The sequence below is a fragment of the Anomaloglossus baeobatrachus genome, chromosome 7 (assembly GCF_048569485.1).
Source record: "Anomaloglossus baeobatrachus isolate aAnoBae1 chromosome 7, aAnoBae1.hap1, whole genome shotgun sequence".
Classification (NCBI taxonomy): Eukaryota; Metazoa; Chordata; class Amphibia; order Anura; family Aromobatidae; genus Anomaloglossus; species Anomaloglossus baeobatrachus.
Genome location: NC_134359.1, coordinates 234,278,484 through 234,294,473, shown reverse-complemented (window position 1 = coordinate 234,294,473; position 15,990 = coordinate 234,278,484). Strand labels below are relative to the sequence as shown.

The window sequence follows — 15,990 nt, the reverse complement described above, 5'->3', positions numbered from 1 at the left end:
AAGAGTATTATACCACTGCAAATATACAAAGACCCGGCCGTCCCTCAAAAATTTCATCTCAAACAAGGAGAAGACTGATCAGAGATGCAGCCAAGAGGCCCATGATCACTCTGGATGAACTGCAGAGATCTACAGCTGAGGTGAGAGAGTCTGTCCATAGGACAACAATTAGTCGTACACTGCACAAATCTGGCCTCTATGGAAGAGTAGCAAGCAGAAAGCCTTTTCTCAAAGATATCCATAAAAAGTGTTGTTTAAAGTTTGCCACAAGCCACCTGGGAGACACACCAAACATGTGGAAGAAGGTGCTCTGGTCAGATGAAACCAAAATCGAACTATTTGGGCACAATGCCAAACGATATGTTTGGCGTAAAAGCAACACAGCTCATCACCCTGAACACACCATCCCCACTGTCAAACATGGTGGTAGCAGCATCGTGGTTTGGGCCTGCTTTTCTTCAGCAGGGACAGGGAAGATTGTTAAAATTGATGGGAAGATGGATGGAGACAAATACAGGACACTTCTTGCAGAAAACCTGTTGAAGTCTGCAAAAGACCTGAGACTGGGATGGAGATTTATCTTCCAACAAGACAATGATCCTAAACATGAAGCAAAATCTACAATGGAATGGTTCACAAATAAACGTATCCAGGTGTTAGAATGGCTAAGTCACAGTCCAGACCTGAATCCAATCGAGAATCTGTGGAAAGAGCTGAAAACTGCTGTTCACAAACGCCCTCCATCCAACCTTACTCAGGAAGAATGGGCAAGAATTTCAGTCTATGTGCAAAACTGATAGAGACATCCCCCAAGCGACTGCAGCTGTAATCACAGCAAAAGGTGGCTCTACGAAGTATTAACTTAAAGGGGCCGAATAATAATGCACACCCCAATTTTCAGTTTATTTTTAAAATAAGCAATACATTTTGTTCAACTTCACAATTGTGTCCCACTTGTTGTTGAATCTTCACCATAACATTAACATTTTTATCTTTATGTTTGAAGCCTGAAATGTGGGAAAAGGTTGAAAAATTCAAGGGGGCCAAATACTTTTGCAAGGCACTGTATGTACAGATGAATAGACACTGTAAAAACAGAACAATTTTACATTTTTTAATGGAACCCCATTGCAAAAACAGATTTTTAACCAAAAATACAGTACATACGATACTTTTAAGTAACAATAAATGCTCCCAAAAGTATCCATATCCATTAACCCTTGGATAACGAAATTGAATAACAAATAAATATGTGAACACGAGTTGAACATGAAAAATATTTTTTTTTATTTTGCATAGATTGTAATTCATTTAAATGATTATTTTTTGCATAATATATAGGAAAAATCCAGCAGAAACAAATGGGATAGTGTAGACAGAAACAGTCAGATTACAAATAGAACACTCATGAAATGTGGTCGGGGGCATAACATTTTTTACGATCTTTTGCAAACAGATTTTTTTTTAACATACTAAATACTATGAAATCGGCACAAAGTTACAGTTCTGTATTTGTTTTGACAACGTCATAGAAGCGAGCTTCCCTTCTATCTCTGTGTCGTGTATGGAGGGGACTGGCCGTCAGGCTCATTTTAATAGTAATAAGTCAGCATCTTACTTTATTAGCCATCATTGAGAAGGGGTTGGATTAGCTAATAACCTAAGCCAGTCCCATGTATCACAATACTGACACACAAAGGAAGCTTTCTCACTGCGATGAAAAGAATGCAGAAGAGGAGTTGCCGAGACTTCAAGATGGGGGTCTGAAATCAGTAAATCTGTGACAATTACAAAACGGAAAACATTTTTTATTATTTTGTCCCGGAGAAACTCTTTAAAGGGCTATCAAACTAAAAAGAAAAATACTTGGATGAATCAGAGCTGATTCCATGGAGGTGCCTCTTATTAATGCATGAAATGAGGGGCCATCTCACTCTGATAGGTTGAGCCTAGCTTACGACTGGTATCACAGTCTATATACATTACTCACAAAATGTTAGGGATATTTGGATTTTGGGTGAAATTTCAGGTGATCCTATAATGCCCTCTAACCTTTTCAGATTAATGTAATGTGACCTTCTCTAAACTTTTGATTGCACATGTCCAACTGTTCAATGTTTCAGGATTTTTTGCACAAGTTGCTGTTTTCCAAGAAGGAGCTTAATGGCCAAATTCACAGCAGGTGTTTGATCCATGAATTGCCCAATACATTTCGGCTTTCAATTAGAATTGTTTTTTAAACAGTCCTCCTCACCATGCTGTTCACATTTTGATATCATGAGACCAAGATGACACCTAACAATTGATCAGCAGTATAGCCCTATTGCGAGGCTTCAAGCAGGATGTTCTCAGATGGAAGTGGCCACTGAGCTTAGAGTGTCACCAGCAGGTTGTACAGAGATACAGAGAGATTGGAAGAGTCACAGAAAGGCATAGAAGTGGACGTCCTTTGGTCACATCCCACACTGATGACCGATTCATTGTTAACAATACCCTTCAGAGCCGGATGATGAATGTAACACAACTCCAGACACATTTAAGGGAGGTGAGAGACACCAAGTGTCACGTCAGACCATTTAAAACTGTTTACATCAGCGTAGTCTACGTGCTAGACTACCTGCAAGGGTACCTGACTTCACCACAAGGCCCAGGTGTCTGTCTTGCTGGGCGAGGGACCAGTGGGTCTCAGTGCTGTTCATTGATGAAAGTCAAATTCACACTGCGTAGAAATGATAGCCACCACCAATGTTGGAGACATCAAGGAGAGCGCTATGCATCTGCCACTGTTGTCACCAGAAAAGTCTTTAGTGGTGGTGTTACTGTGTGGGCAGTTGTGTCTAATCAATACAAAACTGCCCTACACTTTGTACATGATAGAGTGATAGTCCCTACTACTGGAGAAACATCATTAATCTAGTCATTGTGCCTCTGCGTTAACAACACAGGCCTCATTTCATCTTCATGGACAACAATGCTCCAGTTCATCGAGGTCACATCATTAGGGAAAGGCTGCTGGAGACTGAAGTACCTCAAATGGAGTGGTATAACGTTTCTCCAGATCTGAATCGCATAGAAAACTTATAGCATCAGCTGAGCTGCTGTGTAGAGACTCGCAACTCTGTACTCCAAACCCTCAATGACCTGAGGGCTGCCCTTCAAGAAGAGTGAGATGCCATGCATGGCTCAAAAGACAGAAAATAACTACTTGTGAGCAGTAGGAGATGTTGTTGACAGCTATAAATGATGTTCAAGGCTACAAGACCCATCACTGGTGTTGACTTTTGTTTCAATAAATTGTTTGAGATGAGGAAACCACCATTGCAGCTTCTACTTATATGCCCGACTTTAACGATAAAATATCACTGTAGCGTAAACTTCTGTAAATTTCACCTGAAAGCCAAATATCCCAAACTTTTATGTGAGTAGTGTATGTAATTTCTTACATGATAACAACGTATCCAATACAAAAGACACAACCAACTCTTTTTCAGCAATAATGATTCATGGATGTTCTCCACTCTACTGAATCACAGCATCTACCCCTTATCTATTACAGCTTGTATAGGGTGCCTTAAACTGAATCTATTCATACACAATGAATATAAAGCAAAGTTTAAGATAATTGGAAAAATAAATGTGAAAATAATCAAGTCTTATAATAGTCTTCTAATAATCATCCCACATAGAGGCAAGAACTTTAGAAAATCAAAAGATCTGATACAATAACTTATATAACAATGGTAATAAAGTATACTTTGAATTTACTAGTTATTTCTCCCTTAAAAAAAAATCCCAATGTTGTACCAAAAAAACCGTAGATTCGAAGTTTGCCATCAACCTATATGCCTCCAACTATAATTTCCATAGAGAACACTCCAAGGGCATCACTCAGCTATCTCCATAAGTCCCATAGACTTCGGGATCCCAAAAGTTGGTTACCCACCGATAAAGTAACAGATGAATCTTTTTACACCCATATTACACCTTTACAGACAGGCATCTTGATGGAGGTCCATCTCTTGAGCCCTTGGTGATAGCCCTTAGTCTGCCATTCTCCAATTGGGGTCATAAAGATTGGTCCTAAGTGGTTGTACCCATCTAAGAAAACCATACACCCTAACAAGGCATATGTATATTAGTGGTCGACTTTGGTTGTCTTTATAAGAAAATCCCTTTAAAAAGGGAACCTGTCACCAGGTTTTTCCCTTTTGAGCTGCGGCCACCACCAGTGAACCCTTATATACTGCATTCCATTATACTGTATACAAGAGCCCAGGCTGCTCTGTAGAACATAAAAAACACCTAATACCCACCTAGGAGGGCGGTCTGGTCAGTGTCGCTGCTCTCGCTTTGGCGCCTCCTCCATCTTATACGATTGCTGTCCTCCTGTCCAGCTCTGTCCTGAGTCATTCATACAGAGGCCTCCATTGCGCTTCTGTGCATGCGCACTTTAATCTGCCCAGCTGAGGGCAGATCAAAGTACAGTAGTGTGCATGCGCGGACAGTCTTTGACCTTTCTTCGTGTCTGCGCATTATAGTACTTTGCTCTGCAGGGCAGATCAAATTGCGAATATGCAGGAGCGCAATGGAGGCCTGTGTGTGAATGATGCAGGACACGTCACACACATGGGGCTGGGTAGGAGGACGGCGATCACACAAGATGGAGGAGGCGCCGGACCCAGAGCAGCGACGCCCAATGGACCGGACAGCCCCTTAGGTGAGTATAATGAAGGTCTCTGTTACATTATAAGAATGGCCTGGGCATTTATATACAATATTCTGGAAAGCTATATATAAGAGCTCACTGGTGGTGACCACAGCACATAAGGGAAAAGCCTGGTGACAAGTTCCCTTTAAAATTCTTTTCAGTTATAGACTACCCATGTATTTGTAATAATTCACACCAAGACACACAGACTAACATGAGTAATGCAATGTCAGATGTATCAGCGGCAAAGGCTATTTCAGACATGCCATTACTTCATACAGGGTGAACCAACACGTCGCAGACTAATAGAGTCTACGAAGTCATTAGTACCAAGCACAACTCAGATCTATAATTTTAGAGTTTAATGAAATATGAAATCACAATTTGCATTTTTAAACGTAATTATTATTGCCGCAATTTAGTGCATTAGAGAATAGAAACTTTGACCCGATTATGTACAGTGCAAAACAAGATTAACATAGCAAGTTAGAAGAATCGGCTACATTTACGTCATAGGTGATATTAGATGAAGTCCAGAACAGACACTAGGCCTGAGCAATATTAAAGGGGTTATCCACTACTCGGACAACCCATTCTCAATCTGAGTGTTTGCCAGAGTTAAAATTAAAAAAAAAAAACTTATACTCCCCTCCAGTAGCGGCAACGTTGCAGCTCTCGCTCTCCAGGGGCTCATATAAGGTTGTTTCGTCACGCGGATCCTGCACCGGTTTCAATCTTCACACCTTTGGACAGTAAAGGCCACTTTACACACAGCGACATCGCTAGCAATGTCGCTAGTGAGAGCACACGCCCCCGTCGGTTGTGCGTCATGGGCAAATCGCTGCCCGTGGCGCACATCATCGTAAGGCTATGAGCGCACGGTGCGTACAGTCACTACAGAAATTTCTGCAGCAATCTGAAGCGCACACGTGCGCTTCAAATCGCTGCAGAAAATGTCCGTAGTGAAAAAAAAAAAAGCCGATTCCATGCGCTCTGACTGCAGCTCCTCCCATAGACAGAGCAGGGGCTGCAGGCAAAGCGCACGGAAGAAGTGACATGTCACTTCTTAGAACGCACGCTTCGGGCAGCAGCCGAAGCGCTGCGCTCTTAAGACGCCACGTGCGCACGCCTCCTGAATAATCTTCATAGATTATGCAGGGGACGCAGGACGCATGCAGTTATGCTGCGCTACAAAGCGCAGCGTAACTGCATGTAATTACGCAACGTGCGCACATAGCCTTAGTCCCTGTCACACATACTTACCTGCCTAGCGACGTCCCTGTGGCCGGCGAACCGCCTCCTTTCTAAGGAGGAGGTTTATTCGGCGTCACAGCAGCATCACTAAGCGGCCGCCCAATAGAAGCGGCGGGGCGGAGATGAGCAGCCGGAACATCCCGCCCACCTCCCTCCTTCCTCATTGCCAGAGGCCGCAGGTACGATGTTGTTCCTCGTTCCTGCAGTGTCACACATAGCGATGTTTGCTTCCGCAGGAACGACGAACAACCTGCGTCCTGCAACAGCAACGATATTTGAGATTAGAACGATGTGTTAACGATCAATGATATGGTGAGTAATTTTGATCGTTTGCAGTCGTTGGTGCGTTTCACACGCAACAACGTCGCTAACGAGGCGGGATGTGCATCACGAATTCCGTGACTCCCAACGACATCTCGTTAGCGATGTCGTTGCGTGTAAAGCCCCCTTTAGAGGTAGTCAACGATGCGGCTGCCGCTCACTCCTTGTTGACATTTGATACGTCCAAAAGATGGAGACAGTGAATGTGATTGAACATGGAGCTCGCGTGACAGGACAACATTACCTGAGCTCCGGAAGAGCGAGTGCCAGCACCACGTGAACGCCACAGGCAACAGAGGGGAGTGTAAGTGTTTTTATTTTATCGGGGCAAACAGATTAAGAAAGGGTTGTCCTAGACTTAATCATAGGTTAAAAAAAGTTATTGTAATAACTAAGCAGCTTTGAAATACAAATGCAATAGAATAGAAAACAAACTTGTATATCCCAAGTAAACCTTTGTAAATGTCCCCTCTGCCAATGAACTGAGGCTACATGACCTTTTTATGAGTTTTTGAACTTCTGCATCTATTATTTAAACTAGGTTACTTGTCGTTTTCCAGTGTATTTTATTAACATTCATTTTTGGCTCTTTTTTGGTGTGTCATGCTTTCTATAAAGCGGCTTTGTTTTTTATACTTTCTGGTATTTAGCTTTGACAAATTGTTACTGATATTCTTAGGTGTGGACTACAAGTGTTTCTGCCGCGGAAATGCACTAAAAACACATGTGAATTTTTTTACCTCTGGATATTCTCAAGCCAATCCAAATCTCTTTGGAAAATCTGCACACAAAACTCAATGTACCCACAAGAGAAATAAACATGCTGTGAATTTGTAACAAGCACCGCAGGTCATTTTATGCAGAGTACAAAATGCACAGTGGGCAGGAGATTTCGTTAAATCCCATCCACATTGCTCAAACTGTACACTGCTGTGTTTTTGATGCAACAAAAATACAGTCATAAACTCACCAAAAGCTCATGGTGGAAAGTAGCCCAAGACTAAAGGCCGCTCTACATGCAATGACATCGCTAACGAGATATCGTTGGGGTCACGGAATTTGTGACGCACATCCGGCCTAGTTAGCGACGTTGTTGCGTGTGACACCTACGAGCGACCACTAATGATCAGAAATACTCACCAAATCGTTGATCGTTGACACGTCGTTCATTTTCCAACTATCGTTGCTCGTGCTGGACGCAGGTTGTTCATCGTTCCTCAGGCAGCACACATCGCTACGTGTGACACCCCAGGAACGACGAACGATAGCGTTCCTGTGTCCTCCGGCAACAAGGTGGGAGTGATGTGAATGCGGCTGCTCTCCGCCCCTTCGCTTCTATTGGTGGCCCGCTGATTGACGTCGCTGTGACGCCGCACGAACCGCCCCCTTGAAAAAGAAGTTGTTCGCCGCCCACAGCGATGTCGCTAGGAAGGTAAATACGTGTGATGCGTCCTAGCGATATTGTTCACCACGGGCAGCGATTTGCCCGTGACGCACAAACAGCGGGGGCGGGTGCGATCGCTAGCGATGTTGCAGCATGTAAAGCAGCCTTAACATCTTATATAATCCAACCCTCCCGTTCCAACCTTCAGAATTTGCTTTCAGCTGCACCAATTCACTCTATTTGGGTGCCAAATCAGTTTTATATCCAATATGCCTAACTAGAGTTGAGCAAGTACCTATTTGTACTCGCTATACTAGTAACGAGTACTTATACTCGCGTATTCATTTCGAAAACCGTGTGCAATGCAAGTCAATGGGGGATACTCGCAATGTAACGAGTAACCTGAATGCCGTACTATTCGTGCGAATAGAAAATAGTGCAGCATTCGGGTTACTCGTTACATTGCAATTTTTTCCCCATTGACTTGCATTACACACGCTATTCAGAATGAATAGGCGAGTATAAGGCTGTGCGTGCACGCTGCGGATTTACCTCGGATTTTACTGCAGATTTGCTGCAGAAAATGTGGCTAACATTTCTGCAGTCAATCTCCAGCAAAACCTATGGGTATAAAAAAATGCTGTGCGCAGACTGCGTTTTTTTATACCTGTGGATTTACCCGTGGATTTTCCGCTGCAGAATTAATGTGCATGTCACTTCTTTTCCTAGATAGATAATGGTAAAAATCCGCAGGGACCAACCTGCGGAAAAAACGCGGCAAATCCACACAAAACGCATTTTGTTGCGTGTTTTTTTACTGCAGGTGCATAATTCTTTAAGACGGTCTGGACTTTCCTTGAGAAAAAGTAACTTTCAAGTGCGCACATGGCCTTAGACAGTGCTCGTTATGAGTATAGTGAGTACGAATAGTTAGGGATAGAGTTGAGTGAGTACCTAACACTTCCAGGACTGATCATTCATTCTCAAAATTCCCAATTCATGAATGAAATCAGTTTTCAGTGAACACAGATTATCCCATCAATAAGATAGGAGATAACAGTTGGTGCTCTTAACCCCTTCACCCCCTGGCAATTTTCCATTCCCCCCCCCCCCCCCCCTTTCTTCCAAGAGCCATACATTTTTTATTTTTCCATCAATATTACCATATAAGGACTTGTTTTTTGTGGGATCAGTTGTACTTTTGAAAGACATCATTCATTGTGCCACATATTGTACTGGAAAATGGAGGAAAAAAATTCCAAGTGCGGTGAAATTTAAAAAAAAAAAAAAAAGTGCAATAGGTTTTTTTTAATTTACCTTATTCACTATATGGTAAAATTGACCTGGGATTAGAATTCCCCAGGTCAGTACGAGATCGTAGATCCCAAACACGTCTAGTTTTACTTTTATCTGAGTGGTGAAAAAAAAAAATCATAAGTTTGTAAAAAAAAAAAGAAAAAAAAAAAAAGAATTGCACTTTTGTTGCCATTTTCCGAGACCCATAACCTTCTCATTTTTCGGGATCTGGGGGCTCAGTGACCGGTTATTTTTTGCGTCTTGAGCTGGCATTTTTAATGATACCATTTTTGGATAGATGTGATGTTTTGATCGCCTGTTACTGCACTGTATTGCAATGCTAGGGCAACTAAAAAACAGAATTTTGGAGTTTGGAATTTTTTTTATTGCCACACCATGTACTGATCAGATAAATTGATTTTATATTTTGATAGGCCGGCCATTTCTGAACACTGCGATACCAAATATGTGTTTTTTAATTTGTTTTATTTTCAAATGGTGCAAAAGGGGGGCGAGTTGAAGTTTTATTTATTTTTTAAAGCTTTTTTTTTTACATTTTTTATTTATTATACTTGTCCCCTTAGGCGACTTTATGTTTGTAGACTCCGATCGCTTGTGCTGATCAGAGTGAAGCTTCAGCGTGGCTCTGATCAGAAGAAATGCCATTTTCCTGTGAATGCCGTCGCATTTACAGGAAGTGAGTCATGACAGCAACTGTGACTCATCTGTGATAGCAACCCATTCGCGCCCCGTGATTGACAGATGAGCATACATGTGCGGGGATGACCACAATAACGGGAGGGAGGCGACCTAGGACATATATCTATATCATATATCTATGATACACACACACACGTCCTAGATTGTGAAGGGGTTAAAGTTCTATGGAAAACGATAACTTTCATTTCAGAAGAACTTGCAGAATGATGCCCGTGTCTTTCTCTAGCTCCTCCCTCTCCATAGAATTTTAAAAGCACCAACTACCATCTCCTATCTCAGTAATGTTATAATCTGTCTTCTCTGAATTTGCCTATGAATTGAGAAGGCAAGCTCATACCAGGAGGAGAAAACAGCAGATTTCTCTGATCAGATATATCACAAAGTTGCTTAGTTTCATGTGCACTATTGATTTTCGAAATAAACATTACAAGAGTCGCTTCTTTTTAAGCATGTAATGTGTTAAGGACTGGTGGGGAAACAGAGACACCAATTCAGCTCGTCCTGCCCATGGTCTCAGGAACTATTACGTTGCATGCCCACGATCAGCGTTTCCATTTTGGATGCAGCGTGCTACAGCTATGTCACAAAACGCTGCGTTGTACAGTACAAGCACCATGGATGGGATTTCTAGAAATCCCATACCCACTATGCTTGTTTTTTCCGCGGCAAACACTAATCTGCGGTACGTCTTTCTAGACCGCAGCATGTCAATTGTTTGCTGTGGATTCGCATGCGTCCTCTGTAGGGAGAACACAAGCGAGAGACCGCAGCACCCAAACCCTGATCGTGGGTAAAAGCAGCTGTGGTCTCCTGTAGAGCAGACTCGCGGACCCACAGGTCAGGACCCAGCGAGTCCTGATTGTGGGCACATACCCTTAGGATCTTTATCCTAAATACATAGGGCAGGCCATCATAGCTACAGTACTAGTCACCCAGTTTTGCCTGAAAAGCAAGCACCTCAATAAAAGCTAAGCAGATAATTTGACTTCACAGAAGCAGTTTTTTTTTTTTTTTAGTTTAGAAAGAAAAATTTCTAGTGTCATTAGTTTAACAGTTAAAGTACCTTATCAACTAAGTGAAATAAGAGCGAAGTGTAATCATCACTAAAATAATCAAAAATTTCGGAATAAATGGGGTCAGAAAATGGAATATTGCCATTCTGCACTCTACTCCTTCCTCATCAAGTTCATGAGGTCTTCATCGAGACCTTGGGTTTTCAGCTTGTCTAGGCTATAATATCGATGCACGATCGTGTCTTCAGTGACCACCACCACACGAAAGCCATGCTGGTCTTCCCCAAGCTGGCAGCCGATGGCCGACGTCACTACCATGTCAATATCTTTGTATGTTCCTCCAGCATTCCTATGGTAGTGTCCAGAGAATATGGCTTTTACTCCTGCGAGAGAAAAAAACAGTACATGTCAATTCTGTGCCAAATGCAAAACAGCTCGATAGATAAGCAGAAACGTATGGAAATTATCAGACATTTTTTTTCCCAACAAGTGTATATCAGCACCTTCTTGTAATCTGTATTTCACACACTAGGAGGCCCAACCGATGCTCTAAAAATCACAAATGTACTGGAGTGGAAACCTGGAGTGACAGAATGTGGTAATATTACAATGCCCAAGAACCATGTTGATGAATCCCAGCTCCAACGCATGCGTCCTACCCTTTGACACCTATGGGATGGTTTGGTGAGTGCATGCGGTTCAGTACGCATGCACCGGTGAAATCGATTCTATGGATGTAAAGCCTCGCATGTGACCAAAGTCACGTCTTAAGGTCCTGCCAGGTAGAATGACACCACTCTCCTTGAGAAAGCGGAAATAAGGGGTTCTGGGGGCAGTACCTAATGCACTCATACAGGTATTATTTAGGACCTATCAGTGCAGTCTTTACTAATATATCCATCTACTTTCAGTGCTGTTATATATGACCAGTGCGTCAGCTACTTGTTCCGTCATTAGGTAGGATTGACTTGAATTTTTCTGTATTTTTTTACGGTGTACTCATCTGTACTGCCCTTGTTGTACACCTATTGTCCTTTTTACCTTGTGTTTTTGTACCTTTCAATTGTCAATAAAATTACAATTTTTAGACCAATAACTCCATTTTATTCTCCTTTTTTGCCATATCCTTTAATATGTAGCAAATATTAATAAATAAAATAAAATTGTATTACTTATTTCTGAATGTTTGTTTGATCACTGAATTACATTCATTCTTTTAGACATCTTAAAAAAGCATTGTCTTATTCTATTGTGAGAGAATACGAGAATACAATCCGTTTTGTTCTTATAGAAACCATCCTGTCTTATAACTGAATGATGTTATAGGGCTCAGCTAACACTGATGAGTGGGGAAGTTTCCCATTTCCACACCCACCCCCCTGTGGCTCCTATCGGTGCATAGTTATTTCTTTGTTTGGGATACTATATAAACTGGTCACATGATGTAATAAAGCAGAAACTTTCAGTACACCACAAAGTGTGTGTGCTGTATTGATTTCCCCAAGCGCTTGTTAAACAAATCTTATTAATGTGGAGTTCCAATGACATAGAAGGAGTGTACTTCGCTCACACTATCAACTCTTATTGCAGAAATCTGCTTTTTTTTGTTTTACTCCACTTATGAGCCGCTTCTTTCCTCTTCCTTTACCCTGAACACACTATCCACTATGAAAAATAAAAAGATTAAATCTTTATGGAGAGGGAGGTGCACAGTACAGTCGCAAACAAGCAGGTTGCTCTGCAGCTTCAAGCAACTGTTTTGCATTTCTTCAGTGCTGGATTCACAGCCACAAAGCTGAGGACTGCTGTATTATGTCTTACATGCATGAATCACTGTGTCCTAGATATAGGAAACATCCTCGCAGCTAGTCTTCACCCATCAGCTCAAAGAGAACTGAAAATTAGAGAAATTCTACAGAGGAGAAAACTGGTGAAAAATGCAGAATGTTAGCCAAATAATGGCCAGAAATAAATTTTATTGCTCATGTGCACAAAACACAGCCTATTCTGATAAATTACCCCAAATTAAAGGTACAATTAGAACCTAACTGAATATAAGTAAATAAATTCAAATATTAAAAGTTGTTCAAAAAGTTAATACAATAAACCAGTATTTATGCAAAAATGGTTGACCTTAACTAAAATTAATATTTCAGCAAATGTAACTATGACCCACATTGTACTTGATGACGATTGAACTACTGTTTCCTTCCTGTCTCTAATTGACTCAGATGTTGCCAGTAAACCTATCAGAAGCTTCCAAAGACATGACATCATATAGGCTGTCTCTTATTGTTTAAAGGCATAGTATTCTTAGGGCGGCTTTGCACACTACGACATCGCAGGTGCAATGTCGGTGGGGTCAAATCGAAAGTGACGCACATCCGGCGTCACTTGCGATGTCGTAGTGTGTAAATCCTAGATGATACAATGAACGAGCGCAAAAGCGTCGTTATCGTATCATCAGTGCAGGCTCCGACATTTCCATAATGCGGATGCCGCGACAGGTACGATGTAGTTCCTCGTTCCTGCGGCAGCAGACATCGCTGTGTGTGCAGCCACAGGAACGAGGAACCTCTCCTTACCTGCCGCCGGCGGCTATACGGAAGGAAGGAGGTGGGCGGGATGTTAACATCCTGCTCATCTCCGCCCCTCCACCGCCATTGGCCGCCTGCCGTGTGACGTCGCTGTGACGCCGCACGACCCGCCCCCTTAGGAAGGAGGCGGGTCGAAGGCCAGAGCGACTGTCGCAGGGCAGGTGAGTGCATGTGAAGCTGGCGTAGCGATAATTATCGCTACGCCAGCTATCACAAGATATCGTACCTGCGACAGAGGCGGGGACTATCACGTGCGACATCGCAGCATCGGCTTGCGATGTCGCAACGTGCAAAGCCCGCCTTAATGTATATAAACTTTTGACTTTGCAGAAATAAAAATGCCTGAAAACATTCTAATATTAATCTGGCAAATATAAATAATTTTGGTTCCTAATTGAGCTAAAACGGCAAAGGTTTATTCGGATTTAATGTCAGATAGTGAGAAAAACATGCAGATGTGTCTTTAAAGATAGTGCCTGTAAACTTCTCGTTTCAACTTTAGTTCACAGAAAAAGATAAAAAAACTCCTAAAATCACTTACTTTATTGTAATTAGTAAAAAAGAGAGACTGCCCTCACATGAGGGACAGAGTGACAGTACAAAATGGCCGTATATTAAATTACAAAGTGCATGTAAAAAACAAGGACCCAAATGAGCTAGCCTGATTTGATATGTCCTCTATCTGATATATATGAGAGGGGATTAATCTTCAGTCAGGTTCTAGAATGGTCCTACAGGGAAATAGAAGTCTCAAGATAAAACCACTATAAGAAATCCAATTATCCCTTGAATACACCGTGTTGACTACCAAGAACTAGTCGTTGTTCTAGGAACAGTCAGTGTCAAATTATCCTGTATGTCACCCTAGGCAAATAGACCATTGTAAAAGATGAAATAGCAAAAGCAAAAAACATTCGCCATCTTGAATTGATCCCATAAATGCAATGGGGAAGGAATATTAACCCGACGCATTTCCCCTCTATAAATATGAGGTTCATCAGGGGTTTATCATATCATATTTTATGGTTGCTCACTCACCCCAGTCTCACAAGCTCGTTGCCTTGGAGTAACCCTCGACTCTGCTCTATCCTTCAAGCCACACATCCAAGCCCTCTTCAACTCATGCCGATTACAACTCAAAAATATCTCCCGGATCGGTGCTTTCCTTAACCAAGAATCTGCAAAAACAGTGCATGCCCTCATCATCTCCCGCCTCGACTACTGCAACCTCCTGCTCTCTGGCCTCGCTTCCAACACTCTTGCACCCCTCCAAACTATCCTAAACTCTACAGCCCGCTTAATCCATCTCTCCCCTCGCTACTCCCCAGCCTCGCCACTCTGCCAATCTTTTCACTGGCTTCCCATCGCCCAACGACTCCAGTTCAAAACATTAACCATGACATACAAAGCCATGCACAACCTGTCTCCTCCCTACATCTGTGACCTAGTCTCCCGGTACCTACCCGCACGCAACCTCAGATCCTCACAAGATCTCCTTCTCTGCTCCTCTCTTATCTCCTCTTCCCACAATCGCGTACAAGATTTCTCCCGTGCATCCCCCATACTCTGGAACGCTTTACCTCAGCACATCAGACTCTCCACTACCGTGGAAAGCTTCAAGAGGAACCTCAAGACCCACCTCTTCCAACAAGCCTACAACCTACAATAGCCCTCAGTTCAGTAGACCACTGAGCAACCAGCTCTGTCCTCACCTATTGTACCATCACCCATTCCCTGTAGACTGTGAGCCCTCGCGGGCAGGGTCCTCTCTCCTCCTATACCAGTCTGTCTTGCACTGTTAATACTTGTTGTATGTATACCCTCTCTCACTAGTAAAGCGCCATGGAATAAATGGCGCTATAATAATAAATAATAATAATATCAGGGTTAGGCCTAAGACACACGGCATGAAAATCGGAGCGACTGGAATGTGATAAAACATCGCATTCCACTTGGACCAATATTACTCTATGTGTCAGCACCCATGAGCGATTATTTTTTCAGCCCTAATCGGACAAAGAAAACAATCGCAGCATGCTGCAACTGTAATGCAATCTTAGATTCTCTTGCACCCATTCAAGTTGATGGGGAGAGAGAAAAATCGCACTGCACTCGCGGTACACCGGTGTACTGCGAGTGCAGGGCGAGAATGTCAATAGCCGGCAACGGAGGAGAGAGGGAGATAAATCCCTCCCTCCCCTCCGCAGCACCGGTCCGCCCCCCGCAGCTGTGGTCCGATAACATGATCGGACCTCAGTCGCAGTAACACTCGCATGACACTCGGCTCCCGCTGTGCTGCCAGCGTGAACCGAGTGTCATGCGAGGACTGCATTAGTCCCCTGTGTGGCCCCGGCCTTAAAGTTGGTTTACATTCCTAGACAGTATAAAAAAATGCTCATTGAATTTCCATGTTCATACAGTATCATTCATATGTATCCACTAGGTGTATAGCATCAAAGTATATCCAATGTGTGTAGCATCACAGATATATGTAACAAAGAGGAATTATACAGTAGAAGAAACTAGAATTATGTATACATATCAATTTTTCAGCAACAAATCTTGGAATCAGATAGAGGACATATCAAGTCAGGCTCGCTCATTTGGGTCCTTGTTTTTATATGCACATGGTAATTTCATATATGGCTATTTTGTACTGTCACTCTGTCCCTTGTGTGAGGGCAGTCTCTCTTTGCT

The 15,990-nt window shown here is 42.5% G+C and overlaps 1 protein-coding gene across 1 annotated transcript in view; it reads right to left on the bottom strand.

Moving 5' to 3' along the window:
* Positions 1–8,803: 8,803 nt before the first annotated feature.
* CPPED1 (calcineurin like phosphoesterase domain containing 1) overlaps positions 8,804–15,990 on the bottom strand; it is a 136,910-nt gene continuing 129,723 nt past the window's right edge. Inside the window, exon 4 of the mRNA XM_075319115.1 lies at positions 8,804–11,079. Within this exon, the coding sequence (XP_075175230.1) occupies positions 10,850–11,079 (230 nt within the window). The 3' untranslated portion in view covers positions 8,804–10,849. The remainder of the gene's footprint in view (positions 11,080–15,990) is intronic.